This window comes from Hippoglossus hippoglossus, chromosome 14 (genome assembly GCF_009819705.1).
Source record: "Hippoglossus hippoglossus isolate fHipHip1 chromosome 14, fHipHip1.pri, whole genome shotgun sequence".
In the NCBI taxonomy this organism is placed as follows: Eukaryota; Metazoa; Chordata; class Actinopteri; order Pleuronectiformes; family Pleuronectidae; genus Hippoglossus; species Hippoglossus hippoglossus.
In genome coordinates, this window is record NC_047164.1 from 7717582 (window position 1) to 7742116 (window position 24535).

Consider the following 24535-nt stretch of genomic DNA (forward strand, 5'->3'; position numbering starts at 1 on the left):
TATCATTACATTTCATTGCGCACAGTGCAAAACATGTTGATAATGCATGGTGGTGCCAGAGAGTGACAGGAGAGGAGCAGAGACAAATTGGCATAACTCAAAAACTAAAAAGTTCAAATAATTGGTTGGGTTTTAAGCAATATTTTCATGTTTTTGTGTTTCAAAAATCTTTTGGATTAATATGTTTTAAGTGTTTATTTGGCAAATAGTGATGAAAAAGAATGTCAGATTTTTTTGTTCTAACCTTTTAGCTTAGGCTGTAACGTTTTTTGAGACATCAAGGATTTGAAGATACTCAAGAAATGAGATCACAGTAAGAAAAAAATATCAGTGTGGGCACCGATGGACCAGTTCTACTGCAGAGTTCACAGGGTTAAGGTTCCTATGGAGGAAAAATATAATTATGTAGGTCAAATGGCTTCCTGTTTCCTGGCAAGCAGCTTCTTTAGTTGAATAATTATCGTCTTCTGGAGAAAATGGACACCATCAATTTGTCCTTTGCTCAAGGACCAAGTGCTCACGTTCAGTACAAAGCGTCTAGCTTCAACAACTTCAGGCTCCTTCAGTCAAATCGCTTTATTGATCCTAAGTAGTTCTTACTGTTATAACATTTGAATGAAAAACAGATTCAGTCACTTATGTATATTAACCTGTGGCTCTTTAAATAAAGGAAGGGCAGTCAGATGACCAGAGACCGTGTAGGAGAAGCATAACGACACTGTGAGGACGGAGGACGTCAGGTGAGACAGAGAGGGGACTAACATCGCTGCACTTTAATAGCAATAGAGGAGTTCAAAGGGAAGAGTTCTAACATTAACATTCTGTTTCATATTACACACCTCAGGGGTTTCCACCTCCCAGAGTGAGACAGGAAGGCTGTTTGAGCCTAAGAGGTTTAGATGGATTCCCCTCTTCTGCCTCTGTCTTTGTCAGCGTTTATTTCTCTCTGATGGATTCACTGCCGGCTCCGTGGCTTCCAAGTGTTTAACCAAGGAGTAAATTGCCGGTCACTTTCTGGCAACTTTCTGATCTCTGTGTCAAGAGTGAAGTCGGCGGCGAGAGCCGGAGCCTCCGGCGGAGTCTTTGAAAAGATTATGCGGTGACGGTATAGGTTGTGCACGTTTGCGCGGGGGCCACGTGTGTGCATTTGTGTTTGTGTATGCCACTGCCAGGTGGAGTTGTGCGTAAGTGCCCAATCACGTATGCAGCGGTCTGGCTCTCCGTCTACCCTCATGTACTTTCCCGCTCGTCCCATCCATTAAATGACGCACAGCCGCATTTCTCGCTCAGTTTTAGTGTAGTCCCCCGGTTGCTTGGATACTGCCCAAGGACACTGCCAGCCGAACCGACTGAGCCCCATATGTTGCATCACCTGCAGTGACCCTCCATATTTACCAGACGCTGCTCTGTTCCTGCATGGATAAAACTTGCGGGGTCAAATCAGGGCCAAGTAGCCCCAAGGGGTTTCCAGCAGTCATTGGGATTCAGGCCGAGTAAATGTGTTGACTGTTGGGTCACACACTCAGACCGGAGCAGTAACTCAGGACATTTCAAATACTGTTTCACAATAAATCTGCTTTATTCTCTCCAATTCTGTTCAAGTCGGTATTTTCTAAGCCTCCATTACCTCGGCTGCATCTGTTGAAGCAACACCAAGCTCACGGTTGAAATGAGTTCAGGGTTTGGTTTAAGGAAGCAGGTTTAACAAAGTCTCAACCTAACACAGAACTCTGAGTTTTCTTTTTTAAGTCCAGCCGATATGAGTTCAAGCAACTCGGAGTAAGTTCACTCAACAGGTAAATAAAGAACAGAGCTACCTTATTAATCTGTTGGAGGTAGAAAGTTTAACCTGTGGCGATTCATATGTATCTTTAAAAATATATTAGCTTTAAAAGAGTGAATAAGTAAAAACTTTTTATTTTATAAACCACATTATTTTTGCAGAATTGTTGAAATCTTACTGTTTGTTGGATTAAATGTTAAAACAAATGTTTTTTCAGCTGTAACCCGATGGGGATAAAGTGCCGCTGGCAACAGAAAATTAAAGTATGGATGAAACACTAAAGACTTTATAATAGACTCACGATCTGATCCAGGAACAGACTCATATGATTTGATGAAGAAAAAGTGACTAGGGAAACAATGAGTACAATTTTAATTCTTGCTCAATGGCATTTAATGACTATTCAGCGTGTATTACATTATTTAAAAATAATACACTCACTTTTAATTATATTTATACCATTGTTTATCATTGGCATCTGCAGTACGAGGACAGTTGAACATGAGGACAAAGCAATCTCTGTCTCTGTCCTCTCACTGATGACTGATTAATATTAAAAGTGGTAGTGATAGAAAAATAGGCCTCGGGTAACAAACTAATGTCCAATCGTATATTTTAATCTCCCAACATAAAGTTCTGCAAATGAATGTGCTCCGATATGGACTCTGATATGGACTGGATGAGTGAGGACATGAAGCGACGTGTCAGAGCAGCTTCCTCGGGCTCAGGCAGGTGACGGAGAGAAACTCAGGAAAACGCTCCAGCAGGCAGGTTAGTTCACACAGCGAGTTACCGTGACTCACAGGTAAAGTCATTTCAGTTCCTGGAATGGAAAAAACCCAGAGTTTCTCTCATGGCAAGGTTAACAAACTCAGAGTTTCCACTGAAAAACACTTTCTGGGACGGGCTTTGAAATACTGTCTCAACCGTCACTCGGAATCACTGAAGTCAGAGGAACTGTTTTCAATTTGTCACGTTATAGATTAACCTGTATCTCAACTATATCGTATAGCGGTTAAAGTTAAGCCATTGTTTCGATTAATTGGCAATAAACCAACAAACAACCAAACCATTTCAATAAGGTTGTTCTGTATATTAAGTCCTTTTTTTTTACTGAACATTTTCCTTTTCATAAACCACTCGTGTTCTTCTCGAGCCGCATTATCTGATATTTGAGATAATGACAGCATTCAGAGAGCACTCACCCCACCGCCAGCTGCTTCCCACCCACAGCCTGCCAAGAAAACATAGGGAGGAGGATGCCCACGGAATCAAATCACTTGGATGCTGTAACACCGAATCGCAAAACACAAACATTACTGAGCGACGCAAGGCAAAATATTATCTTTGCCGTTTAATTCAGATGTGTCCCTCGACCCGATATTGATTTTTAAGTCAGTCGATTTATCTACTTGATTGATATCATTGTTCATTTCTGCAATATCCCACTGCAGTTTCCCCTGTGCTTCCTATTCCTCAGAGACAAACTCAACTGTCAGTTCTGCAGAGAAAATTAAAGCCTGTCCTCCAGCAAATAACCGCCTATAAATAACAAAGGCAAGGACCCTCCTTTTGGATGAGCCGTCACCAGCTTAACCTGCCTGGGAAACACAGAGAGCCTCTTCTGTTTGGTTATTACACTTCCTCAAGTCGATTTCTGCTGTTTGCCGTCGCTCATTCACAGCAGAGGGGGGGGGGGCGAGCCCAAGAAGAAGGGTCGGTGCTGTTTTTGCCTTTTTAACCACGATAATGGATCCTCTGAATGAATTTGCAGCTAAATGGCACATAAAGTAAATATGTGTTGTAAATATTCATCAGCTGTTTGTGTGTGTGTGTGTGTGTTTCCTATTATCAGCATCCAAGGACTCGCTGCATCCAATCACATTTTCTAATAAACAGCCTGAATGAAAAGATTCTCCTCCTCACAATGCATCCTGCTGTTTGTGTACATGGATAGTGTGTCCCCCCCCGTTTCCTTATTAGAGGACGTATACTGTGTTTCTGAAACAAATTAACGATCGACTGTTGACTGTGATGTTCACATTGTCTCTGTAGACGTCCTTTAAAAGCAACTCGCCTCTATTCAATCTGGGATTTCCTTCTTTTCCAAATGTTCCAATTTATTGTCTGTGTTTTTGCGATTGTTTATTTTGCAACACTTCTTTCTGAGGCACTTGGTGACGTTACCCTGTGAAAAGTGTTTTTTATAAAGTTAACTTTCCTACTGTTTGCATCACTGTGGGCTGAAAGGTCATAGGTCAAGTGGGAGCTTCTGTCTTGTCCGTCTCAACAACTTCAGAAAATATAAATAAATATTATTTTCTTTAAATTGTATAATCCATATTTTTCTGTAGCTGAAGTTTATCTCAGATTTAGATTTTGCACTTTTTCTTGGACATTTTGTCTATTTATTTTTTTACGACAAGTAGAAAGATAATTTTCACCACATTGCATTTGAGTGATTTTCCACATGGTGTTTTTCTGGCGGGTGACTCAGTGCTCGTCATGGAGTGATGTGTTGTAAATACTTTACGACCACTCCGTGATGACTGGCCTCCAGGAAATCACTCTGCCAGGCTGTCGTTCACCTATAAATAGCTTCCGACGCGCAACTCCTCATAAACTGCAGACTGTCGTTTTTACATTTCTGTTTGTGTGTCGACTAAATAACCGCTGCATGTTGATTTGTGAGCTCCGGAGGTGCTGTCAGGTGTATTGTTGAACGTAGGACAAAGCCACACTGGCTGTTCTCTCCTGGTTTCATCAATCAAATCGCCAAAATGTCAAACTCTTCCTTAAATATCAACCTTATTGGCCTTGTCCTTGAGCTATGACACTGAACATATGTTTGAATAATCTTTTGAAATCATAATTTCATTCATACATTTATCCTCTATCAGTCAGAGATAGGAATCATCATTGACATTACCCCCTTTTATAAATCATGTTTGATATTCTTTAGTTCACGGATTTACTACTTGACTCTGCATTGACCCATCATATGGACCATTTAAGTTCCATGTACTCTAATTTATTGACGTAATAAATTAGAGCGAGCTGCATACATTATGTTAGACTTCCCGGGGACAGTAATATGCTGTATCTGCATGTGCTCCCTGGATTTACGAGCATCCGCAGACATGCCGAAGATCCCATGACCCAATTTAGGATTTGTTAAAATCTGGCCATCCTACTTACTTGATATTGAGTGTCCAGGGTGATGGATTTCTTCTCCCAGTTTCACTCTAATCCCACTTCATCCAAAGTAATATTTGTGCCGACTTTGCGCCACGACTTGGACCAACGTAAATGTCCGGACCCATATTCCAAGTGATTATGGATTTTTTCATTTGCATATTGGATTCATTGTTCGGGTTGATACTGTACGTTATCCCTTTCAACTCAAATGGCCTGACACAAGGACAATTTGAACTATTTCAGTATAATCTGTCCCTCGCAATCTGCCGCTGCCTCTACGGCTTTCTTTTTTTGCGCTTTGGTGCTTTTGTCTATGTTTTGCTGTTCTCGACAATCGGCAGTAAAGAATACAAGACACTCTTAAATCCACAATCAAACACTGCTCTTAATTAAGAAGACATTACTTTACTAGTTGTCAAACTGATCCCAGGGGACTGGAGCATCAGTCTGATGGATGATTCAGGGTACAGTATATCCAGGAAGGACACACATTTATTTAAAAATGTTTCTGTTATTTCCCTGACTGTGATAAACCTCAAAAGTTCAAAACCACATTATCATCAAACAACTTCACAATCCATAAAGTCCTTTCCTTGATATTGTGTTTACTCTGTGTAGGAATGAGATGTTTAACGTCCCACAGGGGACTGGGACATCAAATTAAAGGACTATTCACTGTACAGTTTATCCAGGAATGACACAGACTCTTTCTTTGATATAAACCTCAAGATATTTTGAAAGATCAACGTCCTAAAAACCCACATATCGCTTTGCTTGATGATGTGTTTACGATGTGTAGGAAATGTGACGTGCTTTCATCAAATCAAGTGTCTGCATGTTTCTTCTAACCCAGCTATGATCCAGAGACAGCGATTATGGCAGTAAAGAGACAAAGTTAAGTTTGACATGAGGATCGCTTTTTTTTTTTTTTTGCGATAATGTACTAAACAAACAATTGTCAAAAAACACGTGTGCGGACGAGTCATAAAGGTTTTTAAAGATAAATCCAGGAATGTAGCACAGCATCTTTCCAAAGGATTAATTTTCTGTTCAGAAAACTCAAGGCCTCAGTATGATAAATGAAATGATTGTGTCGGGAGACAGAGATTAGGATTTGATTCTCATGTTTGCAAGGCAAATAGCAGCCCATAGGATTTTCTGCTGTACGTCTTCTTAATACTTGTCTTTTCTTTAATATCGTTTGCTTTTTTTTATCAGTTCATAAGATTGGTCGTCCTCCTGCTCCTCCTCCACCTCGACTCCTGCTGTGACTGTGCAACACTTCTTTGTGTTTCTTTTGGAATCAGAACCAGGCGCACTTCAATCCTGGCAGGCGTTTCTTTGGTTTACGTGGAGATGGTGAGAGAGACATTACGAACCCTTGTGATAGGGAATCTGAACAAATTGAAAACATGCTGAACACTGTGAGAGGGCGATGAAGACGGACAACATTGATGGAGACGACCAAAGAGAGCTATACTGACGAGATTTCTCTCTTCCCGTCTCCTTAACGCTGCTCTGCCCTCCTTCAGCGCCTCCTCTCGCTGCCTCTATTTAATTTCCCTCTCCCACACCGGTGCCAACGCGCTGCCATGATGGCGATTAAGATGTTATGGTTTTCAATAACTTCTTTATAGAGTTTGGGCATCCGAGGCCCATTTGCGAAACGAACTGATGAGGCATCAGCGAGGTGTGAGAAGTGAACAGTCATCATGTTAACTCTGAGAGGTCGGAAGCTCCACGGAACGGGGCGATCAATTCACAATCGTAGAACGGGTGTGTGCGTGTGTGTGTGGGGGTGGGGGGGGGGGGGGGGGGGGGTTCGGCATTGGAAAAACAGGTGGGAAGCGTGGTAGAAACATAAAACATGTGCAAATGTCTGAGCTTGGGGAAAGATTAGATTTTTTTCTTAAAGTTGCACTTCCACGTTTTGTAGCTGAGACACTCATCCATCACACTATGTTTGAGGAGATAGTCAAAATTACAAGTGTATGTTTTTTTTTATTGGTCTGTGGTCGGTCGTGTGACTATGACGAATGGATGTTTCGATCCTCTGACAGGTTTATACTTCAACTCCAACAAATCACAATTAGTGATGCCATTTTCCAGTCAGGAGACACTGTCGAGTGTTCAACACGCTGCTAATAGCTTTTTTATGATTGAGAGGAAGAAAGAAAACCAAACCAGGTCTTTGAGGGAAATACCAGATATGTTTCTCTCTTCCTCTCAGCGTGCGAGGGGCCCCTGCAAACCGAGCAGCAGCAGCAGGGGAATAGATGGAAGGAATAAACAAACTGGGGCTGGATACAGTTTAAGTTACAAGCCATGGGCGGACAGGGTTTTGTTAGCTGTGGCGCTGAAGCGTAGCCATCACACCAGCGTCTAAACTACCTGACGTGACATTTGCAAAAAAAAAGAAAAAAAAGTTTTTAAACTGTTGTTAGTGCTGCAGCCGCCCAACTTTTCAGCCATGTAGTGTTTATACTGATATTAGCAGTGGCAGCGCTTTGAACTGGTTAATATTGGTTTCACAGTTGCTTAATGATTAAAAAATACAATTTAATGAATGATTTCATACCTGGACCTATTGTTAGTATGTCTGCTTCTATAACAAGTTGATTCCAATACAGATGCCTGTAGTTGGCAGTGTGTGAATGTCCTGTTAATGAGGACACAAGTAGGTCAGTTCATCAACACTATAATTTTCAATGAGGGATGATGTTGCACCTCACCTCAGTTGTTTTCTCCATCATGGCTCTAATTAGCCAATTACTGACTGACTCACTGTTTATTAAAGTCGGTAGAAGTTTGATTGTTTTTGATTTTGAAAGAAACAGATTAAGTCTTTGACAACTCGAAGCGTAAATTACTAGAATCTGCGCCGCACAGCCGATCATTATCTGGTGTGGTTCTCGTACAGCACGTGGGAGTCGTGTGTTTGTTTGATTGTGCATGTAAATATCTGAGCTCCTGCTCTTGTTGCGTTGTCACAAGTGTTATTTCAAGAGATCAGTATCTCACCTCAGACCGTACAGCACGGTGCCGTCCGGGTGCAGGCGGATCATTCTGTTTTTCACCGTGACACCGTGGACAAACGATTTCTTGTCGTTGAGGAAGTAGGTGTCGGGGACCCAGAGCTGGTCGGCCACCCGGTTATCTAGGGTCAGATTGAGGGGGATCTCGGAGTAGGACAGCCGCTTGTCTCGCCAGGCCTGCTGGAAGTACATCGTCAGAGTGTAGTCCTGGAAAGTGCACAGAGGGAGCAGAAGAGGACACAGGGGAGACGGGAGGAGGGGGGGGAAACAAGAAAGGAGGACGGCAGGTGGGAGGGGGAGGAAGAGAGAGGGATGAAAGATGGGGAGGGGGGAAAAAAAGAGAAAAAGGGACAGTTACTCTCAAAAGCAACCATTTTACACAGCTGCTCTGTAATATGTTCCCACTGCACGCTCTCAAATTAGACCAGACTGGGCTTCAATATTGGATGAAGTTCACTTAAAAGCAAACAGAACAGTAGCAGCACAGGTCAGGAAAACTCTCGGTACACGGCAGCGGGGAATTCCTTCTGTTCGTGGAAACATGAGGTTTAGCCAGACAGTGTGAAAGAGTGTGTATGTGTCAGGAGGGGACGAGACGGAGAGACAGATGGTTAGGATTTGGTGTGTGTTTGTGTGTGTGTGTGTGTGTCAGTTTGTGTCTGTTCATATATGATAAAAAAGCATATGCTGATTGTTTTCTGTGTGTTTTTGTGCATGTGTGACACTCGTGCAAACACGCAGAGGGGAGAGGACGAGAGCAAGGGACGCCTCATGTTTCAGACAAATTAAAAACACCTCCGAGCAACCTCGAGAATCTGTTTTACAAACCGTCCTCTACATGCTCTATTTGCTTTGACAGTAGCTGTCTATCCGGGATCAAGCACTGTTTGTGAAATGAGCTGCACTCGCATAACATATTCACCCATTTTCTTCTGTTTGTTCCCCCCCCAGAACTGGAACGGTAGACCCCGCTCTCACATCACATCAATGTGAGAGCGGGGTCTACCCTGCACAGACAGCACATCTGCCTCTGAGGGACTGTCTGCTTTACATTGCAGAGGCAGACATCAAAGTGTCCTGGACATTTTATGCATGTTACTTTAAAATGAGAGAAATATATATTATTATACTCATGGTACAAGGTTCCTTTGAAGATGAGATGAACACGATAAGTCTTTTTTTCAGGGATGGTGAGGGTGAGGAAGAGGATGAAGCTTGTCCGAGCACTTGGTTCCCTGTGGAGGTTTTGACCATCTCGTGCTTCACAAGCGTGGGATCAAGGTTTTGAACATATACGTGCACACGCAGGTCGATAAATTTGTGTTTACAGTTTAATGCAATTTTGCTGATCAGCAGTTGGTGGCGGTAATATGCCGAGCAATATGACGGAGAAAAGGCCAAACGGCTAACTTCCGAATGCTAATATGTAAAATATAATATGAGCGATGCAGGTTTCTGAGTATTCAAGAAATCGGTGTTGATGATGTTCACGAGAGAAGGAAATGCATTCGTCAAAACTCAAGAATACACTGAATGTCACGTACACAACATAAAAACAAACCTACAAACTCCTGATATATAGGTCAGTTACTCAGGTCGGTAAATTCACTCTCATCTTGAATTCAGAGAAGGAAAAAAAGAACAGAACGGAAAAATGTGTGAATGAATAAACAAAAGAAAAATACCAAACCTATCCTGTAAAGCCCCATGAATATATATACAAACCCAAACAGATTACACTCAATCTTATCTCCTCAAAAACAAGTGTCTTTGTGTAACTAGGTTTTCTGTTTATTTTATTATCATCATTATAATTAGTATCAAGACTATTTTGTTATGTTTGTTTGTCTCTTCCTCCACACACTGGTACCTGTTACCTATCTATACCCCCCTCCTATGTCCATACTATCTGTAAGTATATATAAGCACTACAATCACTGATTGTAACTATATTCAGGATAGGATACACACGTACCTTTTTTTTTTATTGTTATGATGTGCACACTCAAAATCATACAGTGGGTAAATAATTCATAGAGGAAATAGAGGAAGTTTGATAACTTGCAGCTGAATTCCCTGATGATAAATCTGGGACATCATAAAACAGTCCAGCCAGCAGTACGATGCTCATGTAGCTCACTGATGTAAGAAGCCTACCAATCATCCATGAAAAAACCAAGTTAAATAAACTTGCTGTCTCAGGGAACTTTTTGTCATGACTGGCACATCCACTTCCTGGCAAAGAGGCTGAACATGCATTTTTGAATATGCCCGTCGGCTACAGATCTGACATCGCGCAGCACCTTGGGAACCGGAGGCTCGTATACTGACTGGATGGAGTCGGGGAAACGGGAGCAGCTTTTCTCAGTGAAATCCTTGTTTGACTTAAATAGGTTTTGTCACATTGTTGTTGTTGTTGGCATCTTATTTGGCACGGGGTGCTGACAACCAAGAGTTTGAGAATCAAGTTTTTCAAAGACATAAATAGTATAGTGGCAATCCTGAAACGCGGCGCTATAATTGGACCTGGAATGGGAAAAGAATGATCTGAGTAAAATCCAGGGTCAAACACAGTCTGGGATTTATGCAACTTTCATTTTGACAGCCTTGAAAACATCGGAATGGCTAATTTAGGCCGGTTTGAAGGGAAACATTTGGAGAGGCTTAATTAGATGTGGGAGAATAAAAAATGAGGCGGCAGGTTCCAGCGTAAAATAGCAAAAAATGTCCGTGTTGACTTTAAAGTCGCTCGCTCTCTCGGTTTTAGCGCAATCGGCCGTCACATAACTGAATTCTTAGATCTCGGTGGCCCGACGCTTGCACCAATGATTTCTTGACTGCACGTGCTGCCTTCCCCGACACTTCCGTCCCTGGCCTGTGGTTATGTAACCGCTCGCACTCTCACCACCGCACGTGGGGCTGAAGAGATGCTTGTTGCCATGCCGTCCTCCGAAACTATCTCCTCTGCACTCTTCGTTTCACACACATCACAAGAATCAGAGAGGAACACAAACACACACGTGCACACAGATGCACTCGCAGCATTTACTCCTAGTTTGTTAGACATTTGGACATCGAAGATGACAACAAAAATACATCACTTATACCTCAAGAGCTGCACTACATATCTTAATAAAAAATAGGGATTGAATCAAAAAGCTCCAGCTGCACTTTCTCCTGGTCATACAATCCTTTTGCAACATGTAACAGCAGAGATGAGATATATTAATTTGAAAAAAAACAATTCGTTAGAGTCATCAGCCATGGTGGCACACGCACACACACGAGTCTCCCCATGACAGCGTCTGCATTCTTTAATTCAAAGTACTTAGCTGTGAAAAGTTATAGGAAAAAAGTGACAGTCGAGTTATTTAACTGAGTGAATGTTTCTATTGTCGTCCCTGAGAGCCCCTTATTGCTCGCCCATCTACTTGATGCCGTGGTTTGCTCTGTGGCTCCGGCCTCGCGGAGGTACCACTGTGGCCAGTTTACTGTGAACATAAAGCTCTCCTTAAAGACATCTACAGTGGACATCTCTCTTTATCTCTCTGTGGGTGGAGGGTGTTGTAAATCACCAGAATAGCTGCAGCAGCTGTGTGCATGTAAGTGCAAGGGAGGCTGTCATAACAATGGTCATAATGAGCATCAGCACAAAAAAAACGAAATGTTGGAGAGAAAGAGAGAGAAAAGGAAAACGAGATAGAGAGAGAAAAGGAGAATAATGTTGAACGCTCTGTGCTGCCAAGCTGCCAAAGAGACACAGCTACATCAGAACGTGAGAATCCTTTGTGACTATCAAATGATGTCCAGCAGCTCAACTACTGTGTTCCCTCGTTTTGAAGATTTCTTGTTGTCGTGTTTTTTTGTTTTGTTTTTGCAGATCATGTCAAGGGAACGATCACTAACTAATCTGGAGGATTCAAAAGACCCGTTTCACAACCCTGCTGCCAGGAACTGAAAAAGAAATCACAATCTCTTCCTTCTTCTTCATCATGGGGATGAATGTGCTCATAACAGCTGCAGACAAGGAATCCAGAGGGCTGGTAACCACTAACCTTTAGAGAGGCTTAATGGATGACCAGGCCCTAACAACAACGAGGTAGATCCTGAGGGGGACTTGATGACTTGGGAACAGGGACAAGAAGGAGGTCCAAACCAATAAAGTGGAGAAGCATGATGATTAGAAACGGCTGAGCAGCCAAGTCCTGGATTTTCAATTGAGAAAAACCCAATAAAACGTGTCAGGGAGTGATATGATTGCTCTCTAAAGGACAGAAGCAACGGTCAGAGAGAAAGGTCGATGAAAAGCATATAGAGGGAATCGAGTAGCTGTGACATCAAAAAGCCAGGAGGAAAGTGAAGAACCTGGAATTCCACCAAGCATCACGTCAGCAGCGTTCTACATCAGGTCTGGACTGTCCAGACCTTTCCTGCCAAAACAACATGGTACTGCAAACTGAATAGAGTATTCCTACTGCAATATTGAGTTGTACTTGCAAATGTGAACTATATTTAGAACTGACTGAAAGTAGTTCAACTCAGGTCCTCTCTGCTGCCGCCGGATTCTGGCATCATGTTTTTTTTTTTTTTTTAGGATTAAACCTCACAACTTGATGTTTGCAGATAAAATGTCAGCGTTCGTCAGCTTGGCACTCGCACATGTTCAGCTCGGAAACTCAACTCTCAAGTATGGATATTTTTACTGGAAAATAAACATTGGATGAGAAAATTAAATATTTTACAGAGTAGAAAAAGTGAAGAACGTGGTTAGTTGATATGCAGTAAAACTTTTTGGATTAAAATTGAAATTAAACAAGAAACACATCCTAATGGTGAATTTCATGCTCACATCTGGTATTAACATCTGTCCTGAGAGATCCGATCAATACCTGGTATTAAAATACGTCCTGAATATGTCTCCTGTGACCACTTGTGACCATCTGCTCTCTATGCAAATAAATATTCCATGGATATCAGAGTAAGAGGCTGGTAGGATTTGACTTGTAAAGACTCAACTATTTCTTGAATTGTCTGAGCTTGTTGTAGAACCATTTTCTCAGTATAACAGAAAAAAAAATACAGAACCAACAAAGAAATCCATCCATTTTCCATCCATTTGATAAACCGTTTATCCTCGGAGGGTCGCAGACGGCTGGCGACTATCCCAGCTGACATTTGGCGACATCACAGGGCCGACATACAGAGACAGACCATCATTCACTCTCACGTTTACACACCTATGGACAATATAGAGTCGCCGATTTAAAAAAAATGTAGCTGCTGAAGAAACCCAGATATTTCACTTAGTCGTTAGAGGAGCCTAGTAACCAGAGAGTGAACATTGCATTTACCAGGTGGATATATACATAACCATGAATAATTAACATGTCTCCCTTATCTAATATGTAAAATAGTGTGTAAATCAGATTAAAGATTAATAATATTAAAATGTGTTATTCAGAGCATTGTTTCTGCTGCCCCCAAGTGGCCAAAAAATAGCTATTAATGGTTGGATCATACTTTAGATAAAACAATTAAAAAGAGGTTAAGAAACATTGATTCAAACTCCAACCTTCCTCATGTGGTTCTGTGATCATATAACAATGTCAGACTACTTGTGCCAGAGCTCATAATTCAATATAATTAAATTATTATCCAATCAACATTTTTTAACAAAAGACCGATGCTGTGGGTTTTCATTCAAAGTAGTCTCTTGGTAAAGTGGAGAGCAAAGTGTAAGAACCGAGTGGAAGCGGAGGAGGGAGATGAAGGAAATATTGAGAGAGGCGGAAAAATAGTTGAGTAAATGCTCGGGAGTGATGAGGCATGATTGGCGGGAGACAGTGATGATGAGGAGGAGGAAGAAACAGAGGCTGGGAGAAAGAATGGAGAGAGGGATCAGAATGAGAATGAGTGCTGGTTATATTCCCCTCTTTCTTCCCCACTACCCTTGAAGTCAGTTTTCAATTTGAGAGCCGCGGTACAGTATGGTGAGTTTGCTGAAAGGGAGGGGTGGGGGGGTAAATGAAAGGCGTCGGAAAGCTCAGTTGAACGGTGATGCAAATTGCTTTTATTCTCCCAGCTCTCCACTCCGAGGCCCCGGTTTTCGGCACCATGCAATGACCTCCCGCCGCTATTCTCTCTCCCCTTCCTCTTTTATCCTTCTCCTCGTCTGCCCCATCTATTCCCTCTTCATCTTTCCATCTCGAGCTCCGCACAGCTCCTGTTGCATTTATTTGCATGTGGTAGGGGGGGGGGATGCTGGAACACGCTGCAGGAGAGTGTGAATGGCTTCGATCATTACCACTAAACAGAGCCAGCCGAGGGAACGGGCTGTAGAGAACATGGCAGATGTTGGATCAGTCTCTGAGGGGCGAGGTTGGGCCCCGTGAAAGATTTTGATTTAAATATCTCCTCCACGAATCTTCCTCGTGTAACGCCTTGGACTCTTCATTTCCAAAAAATGGCACATTTAGGTAAAAGGGCAGCCAATCAACCGAATGATGGATATTTTACTTTAACAAACCCTGTGGTTATGATGGGACTTTGATCTTGAATAATAGTTTGTTTGTTTGGGGTATAATGGAGAATGTGAAAGAGGTATTTGTTGCTTTAAATTATTTCTATAGTGCAGTGACCTTGAGGAGTGGGGCTGAATCTTAATGCAGCCTGCTTCCGAATCCTCCTCTGCCTCCATCCTCTCTGCGTCGGTCTCACTCTCTCCTTCCCTCCTCTCTTTGAAATACCGTCAGCAGGGGAGGAAATGTGATCCCACCGCCACTCAGCCATATGTCCATACTGCACTCTATCATCCACCTCCTTCAGATCTCAACAAGTGCCTTTCAATTTCCCGTCTCACATTGTCCTTAATGCCGTCAGCCCCAGGGCACGAGGAACCTGGCATAGGGGCGCAGAATTTGCAAAAAGAGGCCTAATAATAAATATCTCGTTCCCCACAGAGCTGAGTGACATATATTCACCCCAGTCTGCGGAGTAGTGAGTATGGAGTCCTTAGGATTCGGCTCTGTATCTGGAACAGCTTGTGCACCGCGTGTAGTAGATCTGCCACAGGAACACACACAGGGGCGGCTGCAGGGGTTGCATTTGGCCCATTTGCTCCAGAATAAATAAGGCTGGCAGTCGGATCGACAGCTTAAACAAGAATACACATATATCTGAATAGATATAACAAGACAAGACAGGAACAGTATATCGAAGGTGATTTTCCAACAGTGTCACTGCATCGTCTTTCCATCAAGGCTCAAGTAGCAAAAGACGACCACAGCCAAAGTCCCCAAGGCAAAGAAAACCATCTACAGGAAATCATTTGTCCATATTCCCACAAAATAACCTAATCAGTAAAAGACAGTCACTCCTTGTGATGCCAACTTTTCATCAATCACTTTAATTCGGTTGTTGTGTTTAATGAAAGTGTCTTTTATGAAACGTTATCTTGTAAATATGTCTTTTTGGATGTGACCGTGTTTTTAAAGTATCTTTTATAGCACTTTTTGCACTTGTAAGCAAAGACAAATTTAAAAAGTACTTTATATTCTATTCTGTTCTTCAGAGAACAATCACATGTCTGGTTGTCAAATGTTCCGTGTTCACACAGGCCTCAAAATATCAATCAAACAACAAATTGACTATCAGTTAATTATTGATTTCCAATTAAATGTATCTGTATATGTGTTTTCAAGATGATTTGCAAAAACATTGCTTTTCAGCCAGACTGTTTCATTCTGTTGTTAGGGTTATAGGATTAAATTCCAACAAGGGCATTACTCTGACCCAAACTCTCTCGACTACACTTTTTGGTATTTTCTACCATTAAGACCATTTCCTGGTGGCATGTTGGAAACTAGATGATGGATTTCAATAAAGCCGAGACTTTGTTTGGTTACTTGTACTTTGCAGAGCAGGGCTCCTTCCTTCCCTGGTGTCTCCCACCCCTCTCTCTTTCTTTATAAATACATATATATCACCTTTTCCCTCCATACTCTTTCATCATTTACTCTGCCCTGGACATAGCTTTCAAGAGACCTCGCTGCTGAAGGTGAACCAAATTTAGAGGAACCTTCTTTTTTCCTTTTTTCTCTCAGAGTTCTCCCAAAGCAGAGGTTCACAGCTCTGCCAGTTGGCAGCCGTGCAGCTTAACTGACTACATACAATTTATTAGAGTCGATTGGAGCATCTGCAGGCCCTTTTGTGTCCCTGGAGAGGAGTGGAGTAGAGTGGCAATTCGGAGAGACGGGGGTGATGGCGGAGGTGGTTGTGGTGGTGGGGGGGCCTGGTGTGAAAGGGAAGGGAGGGAGGGCACAGCAAGACGCAGATTATTAGTCGGCTTCTGAATCCCACTGGAAGAGGTGGAGGAAGGTGATGGAGGTTTCAATCTCAGCTGTCGTTCACATGAGACGAAAGGTCAGCCGGCCACACTTACCGCTTCTCATGCATACAACGATTGTTTGTGTGTGTGTGTGTGGGTGTATGTGTGTGTTTGGGTCATTATTCTGCTAAAGACGCAGAGGTGTATTGTCCTTTTATGACAAACTCGCCAAATTTCTGCTTTCGGGTGTTGGACAGCTGTCCTTTGATGATCCCACACACACAACTCACACACACAACTCACATAAATAAACACCCGGATCCACTGGAGGAATCCTCATGCATTATGTAAGAGCGAGGGAACTGAGGAAGAGGCTGATTGCTATTCAGACAGAGTAGCGAGAGGCGCACGCTACATCTACACATTGTCAATAAGAAGATAATGCAATATATGGACATCTGTGGATCGATTGCACATCTACAGCCGCAGCGAGTGCAGAAAACCGGTTCATCAGCTCCTGTATCCGAACCACAAATTCAGTTTACTCATGTGTGTCTGTGTGTCTCTCGGTGTTTGGCCTCTCCTGTTGAGTCCAGATTTGATGGCCTGTATACAGGATCTCCTTGGGCAAGGACACCCCTGAAGAAGCAATATCTCCTCACAGCTGGACTGACCTACAAGAGATGCAGGGGCGCTTTAGGGAGGTGTCAACTTCAGGATGCATGCATGCGTGTGTGTGTGTGTGTGCGTGTGTGACAATGACAGAGTAACAATAGAGACGTGCTATTGTGGAAAGTAATTCGGTTCATCTTCACAACAGCAGCTTCAAAAACATATTGATGGATGTGACATAAAAGAAAAGGGTTGGATCGCTGTAAAGCCATTTTTCAAAACAAGCTTTTTTTCTTTTCATCTTCTTTTCATCCTTTCATCATTAAACTGTATGAAACTGGAGGTTTAAAAAAATATATATTTCATTCAAACTGGCTTGAATGAAATCCCATGAAATCTCCAACTGCCTTTAATGACTTATAAAACTGTGTTTAAACGTGTCGGCTACTGTGACACAATCAGTGCTGGAAAATTGTCAAACTCTCTTGTAAAAGTTTATATTTTCATGTAGAATAAACTCTTGAAAAGAAAAATCTGATATTGAGATCTGTGGAATATCCCCCATAACATTTGACATTTACTGGCATTTACTTTTCGGCTCTTTTAACACCAAAGATAAAATCACATTCACCTCCACTCTGTTGGAGTTGTGGCAGAGGTTTGCACTAAAACCTGAAGGTGCACACAGAACATTAATAGAACTTATTTTAACTTTACAATAATACTTTCATCAATATTTCCGTCCGTTGTCAAAGACTAAGTTGCTCTGATTGTATTTTATGTTCAAACTTTATACGACAAACAGAAGTGGTTTCCTACATGTCACAAAAAAGTAATAACAACTTGATGTGAAGAAGCCTTAATACCCACAGTTCTCGGAAATGAAAGAGCATCTCACACAAAACTAAGCAAACATCGTGAACAACACTAATCCTCACAGGGTCATTTGTTTCTCCTCATCTCACCCGATCTGACCTCTTTAACTGGCGAGAGAGATTATTGACCTGATTTTCATTTCATTGCCCTCGGCCCAAAACAGAATCTACAATCCCAACAGTACTTTGACTTGTTTTCACTCAAATCCATCAGCAAAACAACAACACAAATAGTATTTTGTTGTATTTCTTTCTAAAACTTTGATTTGGATCAACGGAGAGGGGTCTGGGTTCATATTGATATCGTGCAGAAAACATAACTCATTGTATTGTTCTGTCTTTAAATATAAAACTGGACAGAAGGTGATAAAACAAATGCGTAGACTACTTCCACTTTCTTCCTGACAAGGTCTCCCACTACTTACAAGAAAATAATGCAAAGAACATGACCATCTATTCATATTGCAGGTGGGAGAGGGACGGCCATTTATCAGATGCATTAAAGAGAGCAGAGCATTTCAAACCTCATGCTAACCTCTCATCCAGGTTTTCTTTCTGTTGATCCTTTCCTTGAGTAGTCCATTCTAACACTGGATCTTTCAAAAAGCTGGAAACTCAATATAATAGCACAGCGTGGCCCAGCAGCACTTGTTCCCGGCTTAATTTTCCCAACTGTGCTACTTCATGGAATCAAAAGACAGAGGGAAGCTTTTAAAAACCTCGAGCAACGAGGATCAGAACACACTCATTTTTTCTTCTTTAGATTTTGCACAACGATTAATTGATATTTCAACTCAAGCTGAAAATGAGCCGTGCGAAATGAACACTGTTAAAATGCAGTTCTGTGTAATATATAAGCACAATGCACAGCCAGCTGAAGAAAGTATCACTCCAAACAAGAGAAAGCGCTGCATTAAATCTCTCGACAACATCCCATTATCAGCTCTCAGTGTCATGTTCAGCTGCTGTGAAAACCAATCCACACCCGCCGCCTCTCCTGTTTGGCCATTATCAAGTTCTTGTATTTTGACAAGCTGTGATAAAGCAGGATCCAGCCCTGTGCTCCATCGACAGCTGGCAGTATGAGTTTCCACGCACTGTGAAATCTGTGTTAGTCCCAGACATGAGACAAATCACAGTGACCCACATGACCAGTTATAATAAGGCCGAGATGACGGGGCGGCGGGGCCTCGTATGAAAATCTATTCCTCCGGTAGGTCGAGATACGTGGAACTCAAAAACACAAATCAAGTGAGATACAAAGATCTTTAAAAAATGGACAATTTCTCCTTTTCTCTGATATGATTTACGGATTGGTGGATATGTTTTAAATCCCTCTTCATAAAGTAAAACCTGGGGAACATATATGAGACCACTTCTACGCAGATGTCCAATTGCGAAGCTCCCAAATCTCTCTGTGATTGCTTATTGGCACTAAAGCCTTTCAAACAACACCCATGTTGTCATTGACAAATGCTTGCGCTGTTGGCGACCGCAGGCACTATTTGTTGTTTGACAACAGACAATAAACCAAATACACAAACCTGCCTGCACACCCTTCTCTCACACACGCACACACAGAGACAGGCCCACTCACACCCTTCACACACACACACACATGCACATATCACTTTGACCTCTGTTGGGCGACTGCAGGTGGATGAGCCGAAATGAAGCAATCTCACTCAACTCACACTTTGTGGGATATCATGCTGAGTGTGTCAGTCTGAACATGTTACCTTGATTAACGGTCTAAAAATAGGGTCCCACGCAGTGATGAGTGTTATCTCCTCTACACAACAAAGAGCAGGGACGCTTACACACCCGAGGAGTGATAAAAATCCATCAGCGTGTTGGAAGCAATATTTTGGAGCTCGTGAAAAGATGACAAATTTGTTACATTAGTCAATAAGGACTCAGTTATTGCTTTGGCTGAGAAGAAATCATAGCATACTCACATTACCTCCTTTGTCCCAGAGCCTCACTGATCAACAGCTGTGGCAATTTGAAAGATAAAGGGCAATACGGCCTCTCAGAACATAGTTTTTAACATTATTCTACTATATGTATATTAACTCTAAAAGGTTTTAACACAAGACGTTGCTGCTATTTCACTAGACCAATGATCAGCGAAAGTATTGACCTCAATTGATTCAACATGGTGGAACTGAAGAGACAGAAATTAAGCAAGGGATTGTTAAAAATTGCAGACATGGTTGGAAGATGATCAGAAAACCCCAGAGGAGGTGTGTTTGATTTGCAAGGAATCCGTTGCAGTGATTAATGTTTTATAAAGTGCGAAGACACTGTGAAAATGAAACACTGGCACAGAGCGAGAGCCTGAAACAGCAGCAGCGTTTACCACACTGGCCAAAACAGCTCAGTTCATTGTCCTGCAAAGGAAAATCCTTCCTGGACGGTGACTTAATTAAAGAGTGCCTCACTGGAATTGTCTCAGAAGAAATGTAATGATGTTAGCATGTCCAGAAAAAAACTGCCAGACATAACACTAAGGCCTCATCATCACACGGCAAAGCCAATGCATTTCAATTTCACTCAGTACTTTAATTACTGTGGTAGAACATACAAGGGATATTCTCCAGTTTGTCCTATGTTCTGAAATGGGACAGTGTTTAGTTTAAAAAGACATAGAGGTAATGATGTCTGACCTACTGAGCGGCCACATGGCTTTCATACAACTGCCATACAAGCCAGTAGCCAGTCAGATTCACCTGTAGCCTCAGCGTGCCCTCTAGTTCGACCTGTGTCGTTAAACACAAGGCCAAAACACTTGATGATGCTAAGGTGCTAAGGGAAGTTATGTCCTGGACATCTGCTGGTGGCCGCTAACACCTGCTAACATCTGCTGGTTGTTGGTAATTTAAATTGTGCAGAAGACCTTCGAACCTACAAGGGACATTCCCCATCGAGTCCTGTATTCTAAAATACTGCACTGCTGGTTTAGGATTTGCTTCTGAATATAACGGAACTTTTTGCATCACACACACGACATCTGTGAGTGGAGAGAGATGGTTGCTTTGGTGTGGAGGAAGGTTCTTAGTAGCGGTGATGCTGTTGTTTGCCAAGAGGAGCTCTGTGCCGAGGCAGCCCAGCTCAGTGATGTGATGAACACTGTGGTGAAGCCTATCAACCTAATTTAAGCACGAACACTCCATCGCAGAGAGTTCCAGCCCCAGTCGCAGCTCTGTGCTGCAGCACTTTCAGTCCCTGAGATGTGACCAGTTTTTAAAAAAGAAGGACTGACCTCTTCATGAACTGAACTGAGGAGCCCAGTGGCTGGTAGTGCAAAACTAAAAACACAGAAAAAGAGCCTGAGAGGCAGAGATCAGCTGCTGCCTCAAATGTACATGCACCTAAAAGCATCACGTGTCTCTTTGAGACGCAACAATGCAACTTCAATGTGTCCCAGCTCACAACACTGTCTCCCAAATGTCAACCCTCTCTGCAGAAGAGATGGAACATGGTGTCGATCACATCTCTTCTGACAGAATTCAATCAGCTCTCCCACAACTTTGCAGCCTTTGAGAAAGACATGAAATTCTTCACTACTCCCCCTTTTCCATTGACGTGGCAGAAGTCGATGAGAGAATGCAACTGGAGATCGTTGAACTCCAACGCGATGATTCTCTGAAGAGACACCTACTCCACCTACAAGAGTTTGGAAAAGGCCAGATTTCATTTGAAGAGGTGCAGGTAAAGTATTTGAGTATTTTGTTCTCAGATGACTGAACAGAAAGCGGCTGAGAACCAAGTTGACCGACAACCATTCCTGCAACATTCTTCACGTCTCAACAACAAAACTTTCTCCCGACTTGTCAGTTCGTCTTCGGTCCTCACACCAACGCTGAGTGAACTGCTGCTCCCATCATCGCCGAGATAAAAATTAATGACCCAATATGTGTTGATGTGTTGACAACTTCAATTACTTAATCCATTTAATTTTTGTAAAACTGTCTAGAAACATTAGCCTCTTTGATGTGCGAATAAGCTTATTACCTTCATTTACATAGGCTACATTAAAAAACTTATCCTGCTATTTATTCCTTCACCTCTTCATCCTTGAAATTTATTCACAAAATTTAACTGAAGGGTCAAAACACTTTCAAGAAATCGTCGCTCGGGGCCTCTGGGAAATATCAGAGACTGCGTTGTCCCCTGCTCCATCTTTTCTCCTGTTATTCCTTAAAAGACCCGGTTGAAACCTCCGAGCAGGTGAGTGTCAGTGGTAGCTCACAAACAAATAGAGCAGTGGGGCAAGTGAACTGAGAGATGCCTCCTGAAATGGTAGCCGAGCCGATTAACCCACTTCGATTTGTAACTCTGTCTAATCCCCCCCCCCCCGCCGCCACAGGGCCCCAGCCTTGTATCATTATCGAGCAGCCAGGGAGTATTTGAGAGTGAGACCCAGAGACCAGAGGGAGAGAAACACAGGGAGCAAATATAAACAGAGCGGAGCAACTTCAGCTTGACATCGGACAGGTGTGGAAATTATCGCCCGGCAACGAGCGAATGCAGCGAAAGGCAACATGGCGTCAATTACCCACATACCGTCCGCCGACAAGGGAACAAGATGTTGCTGTTCGAGAGTTAGACCCACAGCTGCGGGGAGCGGGCGGCTGTCTGATGCCTAAACATCCACTCCATCATTCACTGTCACAGGCTACAGTGAATCAGATGCCTAACCAGTGAGCTTGTTTAACCTGGGGGAATTGATTACACGCCTCCCTTCCCCTGACATTTAGAGCTGTGTTACTAATTGTACAATATGCAGTGTCTGTAACATTAATAATGATGTAAGCCATAAGTCCTTGCTGCTTTATGAAGGGGAGTGTGTGTGTGTGTGTGTGTGTGTGTGTGTGTGTGTTTGTGTGTGTGTGTGTGTGTGTGTGTGTGTGTGTGTGTGTGTGTTTGTGTGTGTGTGTGTGTGTGTGTGTGTGTGTGTGTGTGTGTGTGTGTGTGTGTGTGTGTGTGTGTGTGTGTGTACTCCGTTGGTTAGTTTTGGATATGATTCATTTTACTGAAAAAAAAACAACACATGGTTGATTATGTCAGCCATCTTAGTTTAGTGTGTTTGTTGCAGGCTCAAAATTGCTAATTAGAATTAGATGCAAAATAGAACTGATAGATCTTTAAGCAAAGCGTTGAGCAATTTGAAATATTGACCGAATAATTAAGGTCGACGCTGAGTGAGATAATCAACACATGGGGAATACACATGTATCTGTACATCATTTACTAGCAATTAGTAGAAATACACTGTGGTCTAATGCTTCCCACCTGTTGTGAATACAAAGTTCTCTTCCTCACCTGCGAGAAGATTTAACTCCATGAAAAGACATAATGAACCAAAGACGTTTTCTAATTGTAAGATATGAAACCAGCTGATGTGCCTGCCAGCGTCCAACAAAAAATGGTTGGAGCTCAAGGAAAGGAACAAAAAACCTCCCTCTGCATCTGCGTGTACTGAAGCCTTGCTCTTTGGGGGACAAATAACTGCTGCTATGACTCAGTTCCACTCACAGGTCTGCCTGACGCAAACCTGTAAAAACCAGCTGCTAATAACATCATCATCACTACCATGTGACATCAGACGCCCTTGCTGAAGAGATGCAGATGCAGCCATCACAACAAAGAACTAAGTGTGATACACAGCATGGCCCTGGAAGGACGTTATTAAAACTGAAGTGGCTGTTGATGGGAAACTATTCGCCAACCCCTGCTGTACAGCATGAGCATCTTCACTGGAGAGGCACCTGTTTCTATAAAGGCTCAGAAACATCCTAAACCAGCTGGACAAAGTTCTACAGTAACAAAGTTACACGAATAAAAGAGCATTTGTTGGTATTTACAGCGGCAGGAGAGTTTACGCTATGTGGGAACTACTCAAAACTGCAGTACTCAACGTTTCACCCACGGTGGCTCATTGACATATTTGGGTTTTTAATTCAATCATGTCGGTGTTTGGCACAGGGGAGTGAGCTTGATTCGATAAAGCCTCCGATGTTATGGCTCCAGGATATAAACAGTAGACAACATTAACACCAGGCGGCTCTCAGTCCTGCAGAGGTAAACTCGCCTCGTGTTGTTTTGATGAGAATGTTGGACATAATGTGTTTGACTCACAGGCTGAACCACCGTGCTTGTACATTCCCATTTTACACGCACACACGACAATAACACAGTTTTACGTCTAATGTCCAGTTCTCCCACTTTCATTTATATTTATCTGAGTTTCACTTTTCTTGTTCGTCTTTCTTCATTCGGTGGAATTACTGTTGTTTATTCCCTTTTTCCTCCTGTCACGATCACATCTTCACAACCAGTGACACAAACACCACCTTCATTATCATTTACTTTAGGTTAATTGGTTCTGCTAATGAGCAAAAACCTCCCAATATGTGATGTGTTTCCACTGCTGACAAAAAAAATCCTCCTTTCAGGATATATACAACCCACTTAATGTCTGCTCTTTTACTGCATTCAAGTGGCACGTGGAGTGTCTAAATGGATTACTAAAATTATATAGGGAGCCACGCTGTATGTATCTAAACCTTACGGCATGAATAATACATGTTGGAGAATGGTTTGTTTCAGTGCTCTCAAACAATTCATCCAGTCCCCCCCACCCACCATCCCTTGTGATTGTCCTCTGCACAATGTTGTATTTTATATGTATGTATGTATG

The 24535-nt window shown here is 42.4% G+C and overlaps 1 protein-coding gene and 1 long non-coding RNA gene across 2 annotated transcripts in view; one reads left to right on the forward strand and one right to left on the reverse strand.

Moving 5' to 3' along the window:
* The window catches only part of LOC117773846 (gamma-aminobutyric acid receptor subunit beta-2), a 55938-nt gene that overhangs the window by 23689 nt on the left and 7714 nt on the right, over nucleotides 1–24535 (reverse strand). The window contains exon 4 of the mRNA XM_034605601.1: nucleotides 8003–8223. Coding sequence (XP_034461492.1) covers nucleotides 8003–8223 — 221 coding nt within the window. The remainder of the gene's footprint in view (nucleotides 1–8002; nucleotides 8224–24535) is intronic.
* On the forward strand, nucleotides 3495–22724 carry LOC117773848. Its single transcript, XR_004615981.1, has 3 exons — nucleotides 3495–3609; nucleotides 15906–15915; nucleotides 22680–22724. It is a non-coding gene; the product is annotated as an uncharacterized LOC117773848 (long non-coding RNA).